Source organism: Pelodiscus sinensis, chromosome 29 (assembly GCF_049634645.1).
Source record: "Pelodiscus sinensis isolate JC-2024 chromosome 29, ASM4963464v1, whole genome shotgun sequence".
NCBI lineage: Eukaryota > Metazoa > Chordata > Testudines > Trionychidae > Pelodiscus > Pelodiscus sinensis.
This window is the reverse complement of record NC_134739.1, coordinates 10586437-10607763: the sequence shown is the minus strand read 5'-3', so window position 1 is coordinate 10607763 and position 21327 is coordinate 10586437. Positions and strand designations below refer to the sequence as shown.

The 21327-nt window shown below is 50.5% G+C and overlaps 1 protein-coding gene across 2 annotated transcripts in view; it reads right to left on the bottom strand.

The window, feature by feature from the left end:
- The window catches only part of TNS4 (tensin 4), a 30044-nt gene extending 17608 nt beyond the window's left edge, over positions 1 to 12436 (bottom strand). For both annotated transcript variants that reach the window (XM_075911297.1, XM_075911298.1), the window contains exons 1-2: positions 12284 to 12436; positions 2918 to 3545 (exon numbers count right to left, since the gene is read on the bottom strand). In XM_075911297.1, the coding sequence (XP_075767412.1) occupies positions 2918 to 3407 (490 nt within the window). In that variant the 5' untranslated portion in view covers positions 3408 to 3545; positions 12284 to 12436. The remainder of the gene's footprint in view (positions 1 to 2917; positions 3546 to 12283) is intronic.
- Between the last annotated feature and the right edge of the window lie 8891 nt (positions 12437 to 21327).

Below are 21327 nucleotides of genomic sequence, written 5' to 3'. Positions count from 1 at the left end.
AGTTCTTTCCTCTGGGACAGGTTTCATGCTTAAATCCAAGCCAGGGCCATCCTGTGGATTTATGGGGCCAAGTGCTCTTAAACTGGGTCCCTGTGCCCCATCTCAAATAAGATTTCTCAGCATTGAAAAAGTTTCAGAAAAGGGCAACAAAAATGATTTGGGGTTTGGAACAGGACCGATAGGCAGAGAGATTAAAAAGACTTGGACTTTTCAGCTTAGAAAAGAGGAGACTAAGGGGGGATATGATCGGGGTCTATAAAATCATGACAGGTGTGGAAAAAGTGAAGAAAGAAAAGTTGTTTACTTATTCCCACAATATAAGAACAAAGGGTCACCAAAGGAAATTAATAGGCAGCAGGTTTAAAAAAAAAGAAGGAAGTTTTTCTTCACTCAGCACACAGTCAACCTGGGGAACTCCTTGCCAGAGGATGTGGTGAAGACTAGCCACATTCTTGGCTAATGTTTTGGCCCCAAGCAGCAGCAGGGTGTGACTTCAAACCAACAGCCTGGGGTTAGTGGAGCCGAATGGGTTCCTAGCTGTGCCATACCACAGACCCTTTGCTGCGGCGCTGATGCTCACACGCACCCAGCGGTGTTGTTTTTTTTAAAGTTTTTCCTGTTACAGACTCACCCCCTCTGAAACTCTGGAACACGAACACAGCGTGGCTCACGCAAACTCTCCCCGAGCCAAAGGTTAATCCGCCCCCCCACAATTGTCACCCAACAAGAGTGACAAGACAAAACTCTGACACGTCTCCAGAGCCTCTGCGGGAATAATTTCTCGGGGGCTCCCGCGGCCTGGAGAGTCTTGGCTCAGCGTGCTACCTTGGGCAAGCCTCAATCCCTCCCTGGACTCTCTTCCTTGCAAAGGAATTCGCAGACAGATGGCGGATTTGCAACCAACATGTTGCAAAGGAAACACTCCCCGTGGTTCCTTGTGCACAGGCTGGCGCTCCGGCGCCGTCAGCTGCCCCTGACACGATTGCCTTTGCTGGGAGAGCGAGTGCTGCCCCCTGACAAGGTAAAGCACAGAAGACAAGCACACACTAAAAGGTTTTTTTAGGAACGAACGCATGGCTGTGGCCAGGGCCATCCTGAGGATTTATGGGGCCAGTGCTCTTCAACTGGGTCCCTGTGCCCCATCTCAAATAAGATCACTTGGCATTGAAAAAGGTTCAGAAAAGGGCAACAAAAATGATTCGGGGTTTGGAACAGGACCCATATGAAGAGAGATTAAAAAGACTTGGACTTTTCAGCTTAGAAAAGAGGCGACTAAAGGGGGATAGGATCAAGGTCTATAAAATCATGACAGGTGTGGAAAAAGTAAAGAAGGAAAAGTTATTTTCTTAATCTCCTTTGGTGACCCCTTGTTCTTATATTGTGGGAATAATAGGTAGCAGGTTTAAAACATACAAAAGGAAGTTTTTCTTCACTCAGCGCACAGTCAACCTGTGGAACTCCCTGCTAGAGGATGTGGTGAAGACTAGGATTTTAACAGGGTTCAAAAAAGAGCCAGATAGATTTATGGAGGTTAGGTCCATCAATGGCTATTAGCCAGGATGGTGTCCCTAGCCTCTGTTTGTCTGGGAATGGATGACAGGAGAGGGATGACGTGATGATTCCGTGTTGTGATCCCTCCCTCTGGGGCATCTAGCTTTGGCCACTGTCGGCGGACAGGAGACTGGGCTAGATGGATCATTGGTCTGACCCATGTTCATGGTGGGGGGGGGAGAGATTTTTACAATCTTCAGTACCACATGAATGAACTATTTTTAAAGCACATTTTAAACTAAGGCCCTGTTGACTGTTAAACGGCTGAGTTCCCACTCAACTGGCTCTTTTGCAGGTTCTGCTAATCGCCGCTGTTAAGCTAACTAGATGCTCTCAGGAGGAAGCCGAGCCACGGAACTGGGATAGGACGAGGTGGGTGGATGGGCGTTAAGACCAGGGGTGCCCTATGCAGGTGCGTATTCTGCCTATGGAGAAGGCCGGCTCTGCAGCAAGTGGCAGCCGTGGGGGTGATGGTGGGTGTTGCATCCACCAGCGTGCCCGGGAACCAGGCCTGGTGGCTAAGCTTTGCTGGCTGTGCGCCTGACGCAAGGGGCGCTGCTGGGTGTCCACCCCCTCCTTTGGGGCCCTAAATGAGAGCGGAGGTGCACTGGAAACGCCGGCCTAGCAGAGTGGCCCCAGGTCCCCCAAGAATTCTGCAGCCAGGCTGCAAACGGAACTCCGAGCCCTCAGCCCCTCAACCAGCCTGCCCCAAGGTGAGAAACAGCAGGACAAAACACTCAGACGCGCCTCTTCTGAGGCCCACGCGTGCAGGCTCCAGCTGCCCTGACCTCTATGCTAATGCACTCACACCCTGCGCTTCACTTCTGAGCGCCTGCCTTCCCCAGGAGCCCCTCACTGCGCTGCACACCTGCCCTGGCTTTAACCCCAGCCGGCTGCTCAAAAGCCATTAGCTCCTCCACGAATGCCTGGAAGTCATCTCGCCAATCCGTGCCTCAGTTTCCCTGCTGTGAAATGGGGAGGCTAGCTCTGCCCAGCAGCACAGAGGGGTCCTGAGGATAACAGAGGAAGAGGGGCCACAGATTCTAGGGTAATGGGCGGGGGGGCTCCACAGAAGTTAGAAAACTTGCCAGTCCAACCACAAAATTGGTTTGCCTGCCCTGATGTGATAGGGAAGAAAAATCACATCCCAACCCTGGTCATGCTGCAGGTAACATGTTTCACCAGTGCCCTGTGGGAGGACTTGGACAGCACGTCTGCCTTGTGTCGTCCCTCCCTCTCCCCGCACCAGGGGGAATTCTCTGGGCTTGCACGGGGCCCGTGCAATGCACGGAAATGCTTTGGGATGTTCACGCAACTTCGCTAGGGCTGAGCTCGCCCTGCACCGGTTCAGCTGCCTTTACCTCACCTACTGAGTCGGGGTCGGGTTTCTTGGCCGCAGCTGTGTCGCCAGGATACATGGGCTGGGCAGGGTGCTTCTTGCTGCTGTCTGGTCTGGGCGAGAGGGGCTGAAAGGTCGGGTCGATTTCAAGGATGAGTTGGTTCAAACTTTCTATCGACACGTCTAGAGTCGGAGACACTGGACTGGCATCCGGAGTCGCCTGGGGCTCAGACTCGCCCTTTGGCTGATGGGCAGGAGCGGCCCTTTCCAAAGAGGCGCCCAGATGTTCTCTCCCGGAGTTAGATCCCCGCGGTTCCCCACTGGGCAGCTGATGTGCTTTGCTTGGCGCCATCATGGGCTGGCTGACCCACCCCTCGGGCGAAAAATACGAACACTTTGTAGGCAAGATGGAGCAGCCGGGGCCCCCGGTGGGGTGCAAGCTTCTGCTCTCCTCCGCCGAGGCCACGCAGATCGTCTGGCCCACCCGCAGCACGTGGTTGGGGATGACCTGCGACATTGCTTCGGCTGCCGGCCTCAACGGTCAGTCTGGGAGCGCCGCCCCGCCCAGCCGCGGAGGGAGTTCTCCACGGGCCTGCCTCCACCAAAGGCCACGACGAACCTTTCCACTAGCCTGCTGGTGGCCCGGCAAGGGAATCTAAAGAATGCAAAGAGCAAACCATTAGACACTGGGCTCTCTGGGAGCAGGAACGTCTTTCAGCGGCTGAATCTCACCCCTGGAATTCCACCTGCACATAAAAAAAAAAAAAAGAAAAAAAGAAAAGAAAGCCCCTTTTCACATTTCCCTTCCCAGCAAAGCGTGGTCCTAGTGCTTGGGGGCATTCCGGCAAGCTGCAAACCCCACCCCCGCCCGGACAGCTTCTCGGTGGCCAACAGACCCTGCCCCAAATGCTCCGGACAGCTGAATGTCCCCCTCCCCATTTGCACCCTACCTTGGCCTAGGCTGAAAATGAAACTGTGATGGGGTGAGGTCACAGGCGACCCCTGGGGGGTGATTTCTGGGGTGCTGACACGGCCACTGCCACCCTCCTTTTTGCTCTCTGGGGCTTCTCAATGCTCGGTGCTGCTGGGCCAGCTCCCTGGCCTCCCCCCAGCCAAGGCCCCAAGCTGGGAATCATTCCCCCCCCCCACCGTGAAGCAGTACAGACACTGAATCTCTTCAGGTCCAAGGAAAATGCAGTTTTGGGCAAAACTTCCCAGGATACTACTCCCTAAATGGGATCAGAACCCCAATGAATTAGTTAGATAAGCCCCCTTTAGCAATGAGAGGGGGAATGTGCATATGGATCCACTCCCCCCCCCCCCCGTGACAATTATTCACGCTGGGCTTGATGGAAAATAAAAGTGATTTGACTAAGTACACGCAGTAGGATTTATGGGCTAATAGGTGAGAACAGCCAAAGCGAAGGAGATCACAGACTCAGAACAACAGAAAATGCTTTGCTAGCTCCAATCCTGAGACCTCAGGACCCAAACTCGTTACAAACTCACCCTAAAACCGCTCTTTTCCAGCAAAGCCTTCCAAACCTGCTAATGGGTAGCAGGTTTAAAACTAATAAAAGAAAGTTCTTCTTCACACAGCGTGTAGCCAACCTGTGGAACTCCTTGCCAGAGGAGGCTGTGAAGGCTAGGACTATAATAGAGTTTAAAGAGAAGCTAGATAATTTCATGGAGGTTAGGTCCATAAAAGGCTATTAGCCAGGGGATAAAATGGTGTTCCTGGCCTCTGTTTGTCAGAGGCTGGAGAGAGATGGCAGGAGACAAATTGCTTGATTGTTGTCTTCAGTCCAACCTCTCTGGGGCACTTGGTGCTGGCCACTGTCAGCAGACAGGATACTGGGCTAGAAGGACCTTTGGTCTGACTCAGTACGGCCGTTCTTACGTTGTTATGTTCTAAACCCGGACTGTCCCGCACCCTGGGCCCTTCACCACCTAGCACTTTGCAGGGCTCCCGAGAAAGCTGGGGCCCTCTTAAAGGGGGCCATGATCGGCAACTAACCCCAACACGGGTGGAAGGGCTGGGCTGGTTTCCCGTTTGGATCGGACGTGCGTCGTCCCACCGGTTCGCTGGTGAAGTCTGAAGTGTCGCTCTGGGAACCTGGTGAAAGTGACGCTCTGGCTCGCCCCGGCCTGTGTTTGGTTTGTGTTCCAAAGCCAGCTACCTGCCCCAGGCTACTCTCCCAGTTTTCCCAATCAGCCTGGCTACCATGGATGTTTCTGCTACTTATTAATAAAAACAAGGAATCTCGTGAGGTTGTTAGGAACAGAAATCAGACCCCCTGCTGCATGTCTTATGCCGGGGGGGCGGATGGGGACAGATTACATTCCAAAGAGCTTATATATTCCTTTGCATTCTTCCTCAGACTCAGCTGGCATGAAATACAGCCTGTGCACTGAACCTACCAATAGACGTTACCCTCTAAAACCCCACTTCTCAACCCGCTACAAACTAAGTTTGGCCTCGTCCCGCATGTTTATAGTCAACGCCCCACAAGAGCTAACATTTGGCATCCAGCAGAACAACAAAGGAGTGAATTCGCTGCATCCTTAGCGAAGGGTTTTTATTGGAGAGGGGCCAGAACCAAAGTGCCAGATCTGAAATCCGCCTCCCCCCCCCACCTCCTACCAGGTCCAGGGCTTTGGGAAAATTTAGATCCAGTTTTAAACTTCGTAATCATTATAGATGGCTGTATAACTGCCCTCTGGATCGTAACGGGGATCCTGGGACCTGCAGCGTTAAAAGCCCAAGGTGCGGAGGGCTGTGTCTACACCGCGGAGCTATTTCGGATACGCCGGCGGTATCCTGAAATAGCTATTCCGTGTCTTTTGAGCACGCCTGTCATTCTGAAATATAACGGGCTCGCTATTCCGACGTCCCTGTAAACCTCATTCCACGAGGAGTCAGGGACTTTTCGGAATAGCGGTTTGTTTCAAAATAAGTGCCGTGCAGACAGCGCCAAATTTCGAAATACGCTGTTTTGAAATTGACTCGAAATAAGCGATGCCATTTGCGTAGCTTCTTTCTAGCTACCGGCACAGTATAGACACTCCCTTGCTATACATTGGAGCTGGGAGGTCTAACATTCATATCCTGTGTGCATCAGGATGGGGCATAGACCCGGAGCAGTGGATTACATGTGTCGATGTAATACAAGACGGTCTCTCCGGGCATCTTCTGTGACCACAGGACTTTACATGAATTCACCTTGTTGTGATTTCATTAACGACTGAGGTAAGGGATGAAGAAACCATCCCATTGCTCATAGCCCCGAGTTTGCAACCCGGGGCTTGGGCGGAGGAGCCCAGCGCGTCATGTCTGGCAAGCAGTGAGTAAACGGCCCTGCAGGCTGGGGAGAGCCGCTAGAGGGATGACTGACATTCCTTGAAACGAGCCGGCGTGTTACCCTCTATGACTTATATAACCTCAACCCAACACACGCCTGTAGGACTCACTGTTTCAGAGGGAGACACGTGGGAACAGGAAAGAGGAACGGTGCTCATGAATAAGCCCCTCTGCTCGTGTCTGTATGTGGCACCCGCCTCGTGAGTCATGTTCATTGTATCTCAGCAAGAGGCAGGAGAGGCGCCTTTGACTGAAGGAGAAATGGATGTTTCAAGCTCACTTAGCTCCTTTGCAACCAGGGTGGCCGGTCTCTAGTCTAAAGTGGTGTAAATAAGCTGTAATGTGAACCCAGCAGGCAGGAAGACCAGTAGTGAAGGGTTCAAGAGTAATGTTTAATCCTCCAACAACGCATATGCTGCGTACATAGAATTCCTCAAAGGGACCGTGGCTATTACGCCTCTGGAAATCCATTGCATTGTAGAATCATGGAATAGTAGGACTGGAAGGGACCTCGAGAGGTCATCAAGTCCAGTCCCCTGCCCTCACCGCAGGACCAAGCACCATCTAGGTCACCCCTGACAGGGGATTGCCTAGCCTCCTGTGATGGAGACTCCACAACCTCCCTAGGCAATTTATTCTAGTGTTTAACCACAGTAAGGAAGTTTTTCCTAATGTCCAACCTAAGCCTCCCTTGCTGCAGTTTAAGCCCATTGCTTCTCGTCCTATCATCAGAGATCAAGGAGAACAAATTTTCTCCCTCCTCCTTGTAACACCTTTTAGGCACTTGGAAGCTGCTGTCATGTCCCCTTCTCAGCCTTCTCTTTTCCAGGTTAAACAAACCCAGTTCTTTCAATCTTCCCTCATAGGTCATGTTTTCTAGACCTTTAGTTGTGTTTTGGTGCTCTTCTCTGGATTTTTTTTCTAGTTTGTCCACATCTTAATGTGACACCCACAACTAGACACAATCAGCATAATCAGCGTGTATTCAGGCGGAAGAATTACTTCTCGTTTCTTGTTTACAATACTTCTGCTAATACATCCCGGCAAGTAAGCGAATTTTTTTTTTTGGCAACGGTATCACACTGTTGACTCTTATTTAGCTTGTGGTCCACTATGTCTCCGAGATCTCTTTCTGCTGTGCTCCTAGATAGTCACTTCCCATTTTGTTCGTGTGAAACTGATCGTTCCTCCCTAAGTGGAGCACTTTGCCTTTGTCCTTATTAAACTTCATCTTGTTTACCTCCAGTTTGTCCAGATCATTTCTTCATCCTATTTACCTCCATTTCTCCAGTTTGTCCAGATTATTTGGAAGTCTGACCCTCTTCTCCACACCCTGCAAGGAGGCAGGTCTTTTATGCCTGGGTCTTTCATCAGAGTGTCTGCAAAGATCCGGGTTAGAACGAGGTTGCATGCATCATACCTTGCTGCCTTAGGGAGCAGCCTGTTTTCTCTCTCGCTGTTTTGCCTCGTGTGCCAAGGCACCCAGATGTGTTATGTTGCAACCTTCCTGCAAGAGTATTTTATGCTTTTATCTAATTTCTCAGCATGCATGGCCTGAGGGTCACACAATCAAACATGGGCCTCTACGGTGGAGCTAAGAAACAGTCCACAGCCAGTGGCAAGTCCCAAACCTTCCACTGACACGCGAGGATGACAAAGACACATGGGGGCAAACGCCGTGACACTGGTCTGCAGAGGTGTTTGCTATTGGCCGTGTCCCATTCCCTGTCAGCCTCACTCAGAGGCTCCTGCTGCCTTCTCTCTCGCTCGGACTCACACACGCTGGCCTGGCTTTCATTCTGTCACCATTGGGTGATTAGCCCGACCTCCATTCCAATGCTGCCACACACTCATCGTGGCCTCAAATCCCCTGCTGCTACCTCCTGCCCTGTCTCGGGGAGAGAATTTGACTGTACACAGAACCTTCCAGCAACATCTCACACCACCATGGGTTAGACACCAGCAGGGCAGAAAAACGCTCCGGCCACGAACACAAGAACGGCCATACTGGGTCAGACCAAAGGTCCATCTAGCCCAGTATCCTGTCTGCCAACAGTGGCAAATTCCAGGTGCCTCCACAGGGAGTGAACAGAACAAGTAATTAAGTGATTCCCTTCCAGGTCACCCATTCCCAGCCTCTGACAAACAGGCTAAAGACACCATTCCTGCCCATCCTGGCTTATAAGCATTCCTATCCTCCATGAATGTATCTAGTTCTTTTTTGAACCCTGTTAAAGTCCTGGTCTTTACCACATCCTTTGGCAAGGAGTTCCACAAGTTGTATGTTGCATGAAGTAGTCCTTCCTTTTTGTTTGTTTTAAACCTGCTACCTATTAATTTCATTTGCTGACCCTTTAGTTCTTACGTTATGGGAACAAGTAAATAACTTTTCCTTATTCACTTTCTCCACACCTGTCATGATTTTATAGACTTCTATCATATCCCCACTTAGTCTCCTCTTTTCTAATCTGAAATGTCCCCATCTTTTTAATGTATAAGGCAGCCGTTCCAAACTAGGGATGTAATAGTAGAGTCGATTAACCATAAGCTTATAGGTTAATGCTATAGACTACACCCCCTCCCCGCCAAGTAAATTTTTTAGCAGGCTGGCCAGTAGCATGGCTCAGTCCCAGCTTGCACCGGGTACAGGACCTACCTGCACTGCAGTGCTGCATTTAAAGTGTATTAGGAGCCCTGCGGGCAGGCAGCTCGGCTCAGTTCTGGCTCATGGTGGGTCTGAGAGCTCAGACCCTCCCACCCCTCTGTATCAGAGGCAGCAGCTCAGGCCTCTGTTTTAGACTGGCTCCCCTCACGAACCAGCTCTCTTCTGGCAACCCAGGTTGCTGCCTCTGATACAGAGGCAGCAGCACAGGGTTGCAGAGGCCCCCCAGGAGCAGGGCTGGAGCACACTAGCTGTTGGCCCCATGCCCGGGGACTATAGACTAGCCGAATAACCGATAAGAATTGATGAGGGTACTCGACTATTCAATTAACCGATATTTCACATCCCTGTTCCAAACCCCTAAACATTTTGGTTGCCCTTTTCTGAACCTTTTCCAGTGCCAACAGAGCTTCTTTGAGATGGGGCAGCCGCATCTGTAGACAGGATTCCAGATGTGGGCATGCCAGGGTTTTATTCAGAGGCAATAAATGTCTTCTTCTCTATCCCTTTTTTTTAAAGATGCCCACATTCGATCTGGTTTTTTGACCGCTGCTGCACACTGAGCGGATGTTTTCTCTTTGATACTTTCCACCCAGGACCCCCCACTCTCTTGCATATTCAGACCAGCTCTGCTGGAGGAAGATTTTATTTGCCAGCCTACTGGGAGTTAAGAGGAGGTTCGCAAATGGCAGACGGATGATGATTTTTCCCTAAAATGCACTCCCTGGAGCACCTTCAGTGACAGGCCTGTTCAACAGCAAAAGGAAGGAGACGTGAGCAGGGAAAACTACACCCTCCTTAGTCATCGGAGGCCTGTTCTAGGACTTGCCCGGATTAACAGGGCGTGTCAGCGGAGCCGAGGAAAACAGTCTCCATGGCTGTGTTTTGATTGCTGAGCTGAGCAGCCATATCACATAGCAAATATGAATATGCCCGTGGCTATCAGGGTGTTAGCACATCGGAGCGGGCGGGTCCAGAAGTCGACAGCACGACGGTTGCGTGTAGAAGTGGAAGTTGAGTGTTTAGGTGGCAGGGATGCTGAGGACAGGGATGACGCTGTATAGTCAGTAGTCCCAAGGAGCCTTCTAGGAACCCGGCGTGGTGTCGGCAACTTTCACGTTTTAATCGAGAGTCTGACAGTTTGGTTGTTCCCTTAAAGCGCCACCTCATGGAATCACAGGATGATCGCAGAACATTTGGAAAAAGTTTTTAGCCCTCTCCCCACCCACCCCACTTGCAGAGAAAAGTTTATACACATGATCCCTACATTAAAAAAAAAAAAGAGATGACAAGAAACCCAACCCCCCACATTTGTATTTTGATTGGTAACATTTCAGAACCGTGAAGCCAACCCCAGGACTTTTGGAGCTGGACTCTGGAGTTTGGAACATTCAAAGCTGGCAATATTCAAATTGCTACGTTGCTCGCGACCCAGCCCTCCCATACCTCACCTCCGCCCCAGTGAAAAGAGACTCTGACCAGAACAATCCTCCGCACAGCTGCCCTACCTAGACTCTGCAGCTGTCTCCGTGGCTGCCAGACAAATGGTAGGGGGCTGACCTGTAGCCCCATAGAGACTAACAAAACAAATATATAGGATCATGAGCTTTCATGGGCACAACCCACTTCCTCAGATGAGTGGAGAAAATAAGGGGGAACCTTCCAAAAGTTTGCAGGCACTTCCCTAGTTTGACAGCGGGGAGAACGGCCGCTGAACACTCAGGAAAGCAAAAAAAAAAAAAAAAAAAAAAGCAGATATCTGTCCAGATAAAGTGAAATAAACGAATCTGCCCAATTCTAGCTAATCAGGGAACATCTGGGATGTGAGAGTTAGACTGGAGTCTTTTCCACTCCAGAGGTAACATCATGCACCACAGCCTGGATTTTCTATCACGTCCCCTTGCTTGTGCCTCAGTTTCCACATCTGTAAAACGAGGAAATGGTGCTGGCCTTCCTTTGTAAAGCGTCCTGAGTGAAAAGTCTCTAAGAGAACGGAGTCTTATTTCCCTGAGCATGTTGTTGGGTTAGACGGTAGCCACGCCCAGCGAGCAGCAGCTACGAGAGAGTATTTCATAGGAAGGGAAGGGCCAGGACATGGGCGGTGGGGAGAAAGAGGGCTGTCTGACCTCTGGAAAAGCTGGGGGCAGGTTCCTGTGCATTGAGATGACAGGGCACAGCCTTTCCTTGCACTGGCCCCCCATCCTTTTGCCTTGGGGGAGTCTAACCCAGAAGTGCTTGGTTTTCTGTGGGTTCATATCCTAGAAAATCCCTTACCAGGAAGCTGTCCCCTTGCACCGTGAACTGCAAAGCGTGGGTCCCTCCGCCCCTCGTGCGCCGGCCACGCTCCTTTTTTAAACAGTACAACCCCCAACGGTGGCAGTGGCCAGAGCACGGGGCCAAGCTGAGACCTTGCTTCCCGTCCAGCCCTGGGCAGGGCTTGTCAATTTCAACTGGAAACTCTTCGGGGCTGGGCCCGTCTCTTGTGCCCAGACAGGGCTCAGCCCAGTGAGGTCAGCTGGCGCCGCTAATCGCCACCACACTAGAAATCATACAGCCTAATGCCCTGCTCAGAAAACAAAACAAGGGGCCTATGCTTTGGTCAATAGCCTCTCTCCAGGCTGGCTCGCCACCCCTTAGCCCCTCCTGAGCCTGCAGAATGTCTCATTCCCTCTGCCTTTCCCAGGCTGCAGTCTTACCTGCCTTTGAGTAATGGACCGTTCCTTTGGCTCCCGGGCCCAGAGACCTAGCAAGGCAAACTTCTCACTACCAGGGATGAGTGTGTGTGTGGGGGGGCTTTATTGCCTGCAGCTTGGGGGGGGGGGGGTGTCCCAGGCTGTGCTATTTCTGTAGGCTAGGCAGGTGTCAGTGGACCCAGGAGTGATGCCCCCGGTGTGACATGCCTGCATCCCTCAGTGGTGACATATGCCCACACCCTGACCAGGGAAGGAAAATCATTGTCAAGAATAGAATAAAACAAAACCTGAGAACAGTAAGACACAAATATTCTCCCTGGGCTTCGGATAAAGAAAAAGCGCTGTGATGTCTAGCACCCCTTCCAACGCCCCTGCCCCGCGTAAATCCGACTGGTGTCTGTGCCAGTCCGCTGCGCTGTTCACACACGAACCCCTGTGTCCTGGCTCGTTTGACATCTCTACCGGATATTTGCTCTCAGGGGGACCAAAAAAACAGTCGAGGCAGGAAAGAAATCAGCAGCTAACCCCGAAGCAGCAGGCGCAGGAGCACGAGAGGAAAGGGCAAGAAGAGCCGATGCAACGGGAAGCAACATGAAATGGGAAGCTGTGTTGGAAAGAGGCTTTAGAAAGACGGAGCAAGCGAGGAAGGCGGCACTGTCAGCCACGGAAGCAGGTACCTGAGCTGCAGTTCCTTGCGTCTTCCCTGCTGGGATGCCTCCTTTGGCCACTCTGTGCTCTGTGAACCAGGGCGAGGCGGGGTGTATGCAAGGTCTCAGCCCTGCTGGTGCCTCCCTTTTAACATCGGCTCGCCTACGCTGGGTCAGGCCGGCCACACCTGCCTTCCCCCGTGCGCCACACTGCCAGGTGTATTCTCCTCCCAGCCCAGGTGAGCTGCAAGAGGGAAAGCCCAGAGAGATCAAGGAGGAGCCAAGTACAGCTGGCCAAGGGCCAGCCTCTCTCCACAGCAACCAGTAGGTAGCTGCGTAGGGACAGCTGCAGGGCTGAGCAGCCAGAGCTGGGCATGTGCAGCACCAAGGCCATGCCAGGGCATGGCTGCATGCTCGCCCCCCCTTCCCCCGACCCAGGGACAGAGGCATACCCACTAATGAAAAGCCTTCTCCAGGGGTGGTAAAGCACTGCGAGATCCTCAGAAGAGAAAACCTGTAGCTGGGCAAACTATAAATCACTATTGTAATCAACCGTAAGAGGCCAACGATGCAAACCCCCGGGGAATAATACTGTAATCAAGCCAGCAACCAGCTGGGATGTTACCTCGCTTTCCACATTGCACCCCACAGCAGCTGAGAACGCCCTGGTGACAGTGAGGAAAAAATTCACCTGCCTGCTCCAAAATCCCAAACCCCAAATACCTGAGTTCAGGGGGAATCGCCATTAGAGGTTAGCAGGACAGGACCTATGACACACAGATGTCAGTTCAGATTCTATCCACCTTCAAACATGTAATGCGAATTTCTCCCCTTCAAGCGCCTCAGTGGCAGCTGGATACAGACATACCAGGCTGGGAGACATGGCTGCGCAAGGAGTGTTGCTGTGACCGCTGCAGGCTGCGGTGGGATACCATCTGTGGGAAAGGTCATAAGGCCCTGTGACGGGGTTCACTCTCCACCACAGCACCCCCTGCCATCTGTCCTAGGAATTAGCTCCTTCTGGCCGGCTGGGTGCCTTCCCTTGGGTGCTGTCTCCCCTCTTCCCTCCGGGCCATGGTGTCCTCTTCAGGATACTGCCCTCCGGCAGTGCCCACGTCAGTCTCTGAGCCCCCTTCCAGGGGTTGTTGTTTCTTCAGCGGGCCATGCTTCAGGGCCTGCAGTCTGTGGGTTTGCTTGGCCAGAGCTCCCCTAGCCCTGCCTTGCCTTGCCTCCCCAGCCCTGCCCTAGCTCCAGGGAGCCTCCTACTCCCCCAGCAGCCAGACTCTCCCTGCTCTTCTCCGGGAGCAGCAGCCCATCCTCTTATATAGCTCCCAGCTGGGCCCTGCGGCTTCAGCTGGGGCTAACCTCCCAGGCCCTGCTCCAGGCTGGGGTCTACCCCCAAAGGGCCAGTGCAGGGCAAGCGCCTTGTCACAGGCCCGATTCTGCTCCCATTGCAAGATGGTGATAAAAATGCCTCTGCTGGAGCAAACTGACACAGCTCCGTGGAAATCGCCCGAGGATCTGACGCATTCGCTGCCGTAAACCTGGGCTCTAGCATCGCACCATATCTCCCTGCCGTAGGAAGGCCAGCAGCACCAGGATATGGTGACCTCCCATTGCACGTGTGGAGAATGGACATGGGTGGTAAAGGGACACACCTATTTGTACTTGTGACGGGGGGGGGCGGTCACAGAAGACCCCTTGGGGGTGCTTCCCGAAGTGCCGACCAAGCCACTGACATTTGCCTCCTTGCTCTCTGGGACTTCTCACCACCCGGTTCAGGTTGTCCAGCTCACCTGGTCTCCCCCAGCCAGGCACTAAGCTGAGATCGCTGCCCCATCCCCTCGGAAGAGCAATGCAAACACTGAAACTTGTCTGGTCCAAGGAAAATGCAGTTTTGGGCTCAGCTTCCAGGGATACCACCCCCCAAATGGGATCTGAACCCCAAGTGCATTATGTAGGTAAGCCCCCTTTAGCAATGAACTGGGGGGGAGCAGGGGGGGAAGGACACACTGGTTGCTCCCACAGGTGACAATTATTTCCACTGGGCTTGATAGAAAATAAAAGTGATTTTATTAAGTACAAGCGCTTAATATTTAAATGGCTGCAAGTGAAAACAGCCAGAGCAAAGGGAAAATCCAAATTGAAAACAACAAAAAACGCATCGCTCATTCTAACCCACACTCAAGCTTATTACAAACTCACCCTAAAACGGTTCTTATTCCAACTAAACCAGGGAAGTTCCCTGGGGTCTTGGGTTCATTCTCTTGGGAGTGCCACGCCAGCCAGAGACAAAGACTGGAACACTTTGCCTCTGAAATAGCCTCCCTTTCAGGTGGGAATTCTCTATTTTAAATTCTCCTCTTTCATGGAAAATTACCAGATCAGTCCCTACCAATTAGGGAGGTCACATGACTCCTTAAGACCAACACTGCTAAGACTTAATGATCAAAAGAGGCTGTTTATGCCCAGACATTGAGGGAAACCCCCTTGATGGCTTTCAGTTGCACATTTAAAACCCTAAAGCATTCCACACTCTGTTTGTCAGGGATACTCAACACACCGCCCTGAAATCAGGTAAATCTTGCATTATATTAATATCAGCAGAACTGACTTCAATGGGGCCTGTGTGTTGTGTAGTCTTGCCTTCATCTTTGTATTCATGCCCCTCAGTGTGAAAGAAGCTATTTGCATATATTTGCATATATATTTGCATGTATTTGCAACCACACTTAAGTTGCGGCCCTCGGCATGTGCTGTGAGTACCATTGTGGCCCCCGGGGCTGCCAAAGTTGAGTAGCCCTGCCGTATATATAACTTTATGCCCAAGAATGATACACACACCAAAGTAAGATATACAGATCCGTTACGACTGACAGGTTACACAAGGCATTACGACTGACAGGTTAACGAGGCATTTTGTCCAAAGCACCTTCGAGTTATGCGTACTTGTGTCCTTAAGTCAATTTCATAAAGCACTGGAAGGGGGGGGGAGAGTAACCATCACAGTACTCCCTAGCATGAGCCTCGTAATTCCGTTCTCCCGCTGTTTCGCCAGGCTGTTCTAGGACTGTGAGGCTACCTCTACCTTGCATGATTATTTCGGAATAAGCTATTGCAGAAGAAATATTCTGAAATAGCTTATTTCAAAATAGCACCTCTATGCTACAGGAAAGCCTGGAATTTAGTCCGAGCCAGGATCTCCTGATGTGGACGTGCTACCTTGAAGTAGAGCCCTGAAAACCCTGGGGAGTAATTACTGTGAATGGCCTGGGGGAGGAGCTTTTTGGAAATAGCAGCAGTGGAGCATCCACACGATTGCTATTGTGAAATAGCTATTTCGGAAGCGGTGTTACTCCTCATGGCATGAGGTTTACAAATGCCGAAATAAGCTGCCTGTTATTTTGAAATGATTTCGAAATAACGGGTTAGCTGTGTAGACACTCGCATAGTTATTTCGGAATAACGTCCGTGATTCCGAATTAATGCTGCTGTGTAGCTGGGCCCGTAGACAGTTACACAATTTATACCTTCGGGGAGAGATGTGCAAAGGACAGCTGGGGGCCGACCTAGCACAAGGGGGCCCTTTCTGGTCATTATATTCAGGCCCTACCACAGTGTCAATGTGTTGACAATGGATCGTGTGCGTTGGGAAATCTTCATCTAAACAAATAACTGAACTGTAATTCTGCTTTTCAGCGGCGGATAAGAGTTTTGCGGGGCCCAGGGCAGCACAATTTTGTGCATGCGCGCCGATGCGTACGGGTGCCTGTTGCGTATTCACACCGGCACTGGCGCGGGGCCTATTGAAGTGTGGGGCCCGGGGCAGCTGCCCCGCCTGCCCTGCCCTATATCCGCCGCTGCTGCTCTTGAGATTAAAGGAGGCATCTGTGACCCAGGTATGACTAAGGAGAGACAGAGTTTATTACAATTACTGTTTTATCATTTATCCCTCGAGCCGTCCCTCCTCATTTATCGGCACACATCTTCGTAGCATCGGGGGGGTCTCCCATGTGGCATACCCCTCAACCACCTTGTGCCTGGCTCCTTTGTAAACTTTATAGAACAGATTTGGCCAGCGAGGCTTCCGATTTTTAACGCATGGCTGTCCTGAGGTGCTCTTAACGGACCAAAATCCGTTTCTGCAATCCTTCTTCATGCACAATTCCCTCGGAGTGTGCTGCCACCATGCAGTAAAGTGGAGGAGATCGGCAGTAGCTTTCTCTACCTTATGTGTTTTTGGATAGCTATCAATTTGGGGCCATGGGAGTTTTGCCACCAATTTCAGCGGGACCAGGAATGCTCTTTGAAAGAATAAATCCATTCAGGAAAAGATATCACTGTGTGCAACCCTTTGATTTACCTGGCCTTCTTGCATTGTTCGCAAACTCTTTGAAATCTCCGACTAACAGGATATTCATTTGCTCACAATATAAACTTCCTTCCTTATTGCCCCTTGATCTCTCTTTACAATCTTCCTAGTGTTCCGTTGACCACGCTTCATTGTTTTCCCCCTCCCTTAACGTTCCTGGTAAAGAGTGTTTTCTCAGGGCCTTCACTGGGTGGTAATTTTCTGCACAGCCATTTTCCTCCCCAAAATGGGGAAAGAGTGTATTAGAAAGGAATCACTTGCCAAATTGCATTTTCCTTTCAGGACAAAATCCATCAAAAGCATTGCTGTGCTGCTCAAAAGCCAGGATGTATAACTAGAGGCGGGATATTTATTATTGTTCTTTCCAGGTGCAGCGTGGGGTTCCCAACATCTGACCATGCTGGACATGCACAAAGCAAGAGACGCTCCCTGCCCCAAGAAGCTTATAAAGAAAGTAGCCATCCTGCAACAAAAAAACTTCAAAAACAGACTTCGAAGAATAGTGATAGAAATGTAGCCGTGTTAGTCTGGGGTAGCTGAAACAAAAAACAGGACTATGTAGCACTTTAAAGACTAACAAGATGGTTTATTAGGTGATGAGCTTTCGTGGGCCAGACCCACTTCCTCAGATCAAATAGTGGAAGAAAATTGGCATGACCATATATACCAAAGGATACAATCAAAAAAATGAATATGTATGAAAAGGACAAATCAAATTTCAGAACAGAAGGAGGATGTGGGGGAGGGGGCAGGTAAATGTCTGTGAGCTAATGATATTAGAGGTGATAATTGGGGAAGTGAGTTAATTTCAAAGAGAAACTGCAGAGATACAAGTATCAGAGGGGTAGCCGTGTTAGTCTGGATCTGCAAAAGCGACGAGGAGTCCTGTGGCACCTTATAGACTAACAGATGTATTGGAGCATAAGCTTTCGTGGGCAAAGACCCGCTTTGTCAGATGCACGTGACCCACATGCAGCTGACGAAGCGGGTCTTTGCCCACGAAAGTTTATGCTCCAATACATCTGTTAGTCTATAAGGTGCTACAGGACTCCTTATCACTTTTGCAGAGGTACAGTTCATCTGAAAATTTGACGTTATTAGTTTAGGATTAAACAAAGACTGAATGGCTAGCCAGGCAAAAGCAGTTTTTCCTCTCTTGGGCTACATCTACATTGGCAAGATTTTGTGCAAATACTTTTAACGCAAGAGTTTTTGCGTTAAAATATTTGCGCAAGAAAGCGTCTATACTGCCTCGTGCTTTTGCGCAAGAGATGTGCTTTTGCACAAAAGCATCCGTGCCAGTGTAGACGCTCTTTTGTGCAAGAAAGCACTGATGGCCATTTTAGCCATCAGGCTTTTTTGTGCAAGAAATTCATGTTGCCTGTCTACACTGGCCTCTTGTGCAAGAATACTTGCGCAAGAGGGCTTATTCTTGAGCTGGAGCATCATAGTTCTTGCGCAAGAAACCCTGATTTCTTACATTAGAACATCAGTGTTCTTGCTCAAGAACTCGTGGCCAGTGTAGACAGGCGGCAAGTTTTTGCGCAAAAGCACATGCTTTTGTGCAAAATCTTGCCAATGTAGACACAGCCTTGGTGTTCACACCTCCACATCAGCTGCTAGAAGTGGGCCACATCCTCCCTGACTGAATTGACCTTGTGATCCCTAACCTTACTCTTGACTGGTACTCTTTTGATAAATGCCTGTATATTTACACCTGCCTCTGAAATTTCCACTACATGCATCTGACGAAGTGGGTCTTTCCCTTCGAAAGCTTATGCTCCAATAAATCTGTTAGTCTATAAGGTGCCACAGGACTTCTCATTGTTTATGCAGATTCAGACTAACACGGCTACCCCTCTGATACTTACAAAGAAAGTGTTTCCACCCCCCCCCTTTTACAGAGGGAGCACAGAGACACAGAAGGTGAAGTGACTTGCCCAGGGTCAAACTGGTAGTCTGTGGCGGAGCTGGGAGCTGACCCCCCAGATGCCCAATCATAAGGCTGGCCTTCCTTGAAGATATTTGGCTTTGCAGCCAACAGGGAGGCGCCATATCTGTGAGATGTGCAGGAGTAAAAAGCCCTGGGACTAGCAGAGAGAGAGGAGGGAAGACTTGGATGGCTTGATGATAGGATACGAAGCCTGTAGCCTCTAGGCTACCATGGCAGACGTAGCCCGTTTGTGACCTCAAAGCACTGGCCAGCTGATGGCTCACTGCTGCCAAATCTGCTTTGAGCTGTGCTCCTCAGTCCAGTCCCTCGTGGGTTGGAATGCATGTACCAATATGCTCCAGGCTCTGCAAAGAGTCCAGGCTCGAAACGGACCCTGAACGCCCCACTTGTCCCGAACGGGTGTCCTTCCAGGTGCAGGAATAATGAATATTACCAGGGCGGAGCGGCTTTTGGCCATTCACCCGGGCAGAAGTGCAGGGCTGCGGCCTCTCTCACCTCAGCCCACGGTAAATTCACCTGACAAACAACCAAAACTCGGTGCACAAGCAAGTGGGGGGCCTTCTGCTGTGTCTTATTCATCTGGAACAGCCTTGGGAGGGGTCCGTGCTCTCTATCAGTGTTTCTCAACCAGTGGTATGAGTAGCCTTAGGGGTACTTGAGAGATGTCTGGGGGGTACGTCCACACAACTGAAATGTGGAGAAAACTGAATTTGTGTTTTAAGTTTTACAGCGTTTTATTATTTTTGTATGTTTTACACCCAAAAATGTCATTGCCCGCCCGGCTACGATTAAGTTGTTTAAACAAACGTGTTGCAAGAGTAGGAAAAAAAAAGTGTGTGTCTGAAAACTGTAGGTACTGGGGGTACTTATATTTTTTTGTTTGAAAAAGGGGAACTTTATAAAAAAAGTTTGAGCAACGCTGCTCTAGAGTGATGCAAGCAGTTGTCAGTGGGGTACTGGGCAGCTACTGCTCATGTCACTTTTACAGCCGAATTGAGATCCCGTGTTGCTTGTTGGATGTTGCCCTCGATCTGCAGAGCAGACGTTCCCGACGGAGTGATTTCTCATGCCGTTCCCATCCTGCACAGCATTCAGAGATGGCCTGGAGGGCCCCGCTGCATTAGACAGAGGGCTGTGTGTGGCACCTTTTAAAGTCTCCATGAATTCTGGCCTCAACAAAAGGCAGGTATGATAAGATCCCTCTGAAAAACCACTTTCCAGACAATAGAAGTAGGATCCCTACCAAAGTGCTCTCTAATTCTGTCCATGTACAGAATATATTTTGTTAAATGCGCCAAGACAAGTGCGGATGTGCACCACCAATAGAAACACATGCTGCCGGCAGTGGGAGGACCATGGGTGCTCTGCTAATCAACTGGGCAGCACCTGAATCTCTCCCAGGCAGCCGTCCAAGCACCCAGCTTACAGGGAACAGTGGTCCCCCCCGATTCCTCCGTGGCTTTATCGGGTGACAAGCTGAGGCGCTGGAGGCCAGCAAAGGAGCAACGGTGCAGTGCCTTGGTTGTTTGGGAAAGGGCAGGTTAGCCACAGGGTGAGTGGCCTGGAGGAAGAAAGTGGGGAAAATGCCAGACCAGGACGAGGGCGATGTTATAAATATCCGGTTCCTGGTTCTGGAATCTAACACCATTAATGCACAGGTAACAATACGAGCCTGGCCAACCACAGAGGGATCTTTTAAACCACCACAAACACACGTGGTTAATTCTCCTATGGAACAGTCACGTATATTAACAATGGGAAGCCGGCAAGGGTGTCTTTTGGGCACCCTGTGCCCCGAGGAGGAGGCCCAGCCCAGAGGCATGGGGGGCAAAGAAGGGATAGAAAATAAGACAGAGAATATCTTACTGTCCCTGTATAAAACTACGGTACGCCCACATCTTGAATACCATGTACAGATGTGGTCTCCTCACCTCAAAAAAGATATTTTGGCCTCGGAGAGGGTTCAGAAAAAGGCAACTAAAATGATTAGGGGTTTGGAACGGGTCCCATACGAGGAGAGGTTAAAGCGATGGGGACTTTTCAATTTAGAAAAGAGGAGACTGAGGAGGGATATGATAGAGGTCTATAAAATCATGAGTGGTGTGGAGAGGGCGGATAAAGAAAAGTTATTTATTAATTCCCATAATAGAAGAACTAGAGGACACCAAATGAAATTAATGGGTAGTAGGCTTAAAACTAATAAAAGAAAGTTCTTCTTCACACAGCGTGTAGTCAACCTGTGGAACTCCTTGCCAGAGGAGGCTGTGAAGGCTAGGACTATAACAGAGTTTAAAGAGAAGCTAGATAATGTCATGGAGGTTAGGTCCATAAAAGGCTATTAGCCAGGGGGTAGGAATGGTGTCCCTGGCCTCTGTTTGTCAGAGGCTGGAAAAGGATGGCAGGAGACAAATCGCTTGATCATTGTCTTCGGTCTATCCTCCCCGGGGTAGCTGGTGTTGGCCGCTGTCGGCAGACAGGCTACTGGGCTAGATGGACCTTTGGTCTGACCCAGTACGGCCGTTCTTATGTTCTTATTGCAGGTCCTTGGGAGATGGGCAGCCCCAGAAATAGAAATACTGGGGCACGTAGTAAGGGTTAGGGCAGTGGGCAGAATCTGTTCTTTCCTTCCTCACTCTCGGAAAACTCTCCTGCACTCAACTCCGCAGACTCTGCATAAGACAGGGCCTTTCTGTCTCTCCCTCCCGTCTCTGTGTCTCAAGCTCCGCTGCCCCGACCCAAACCGAACTT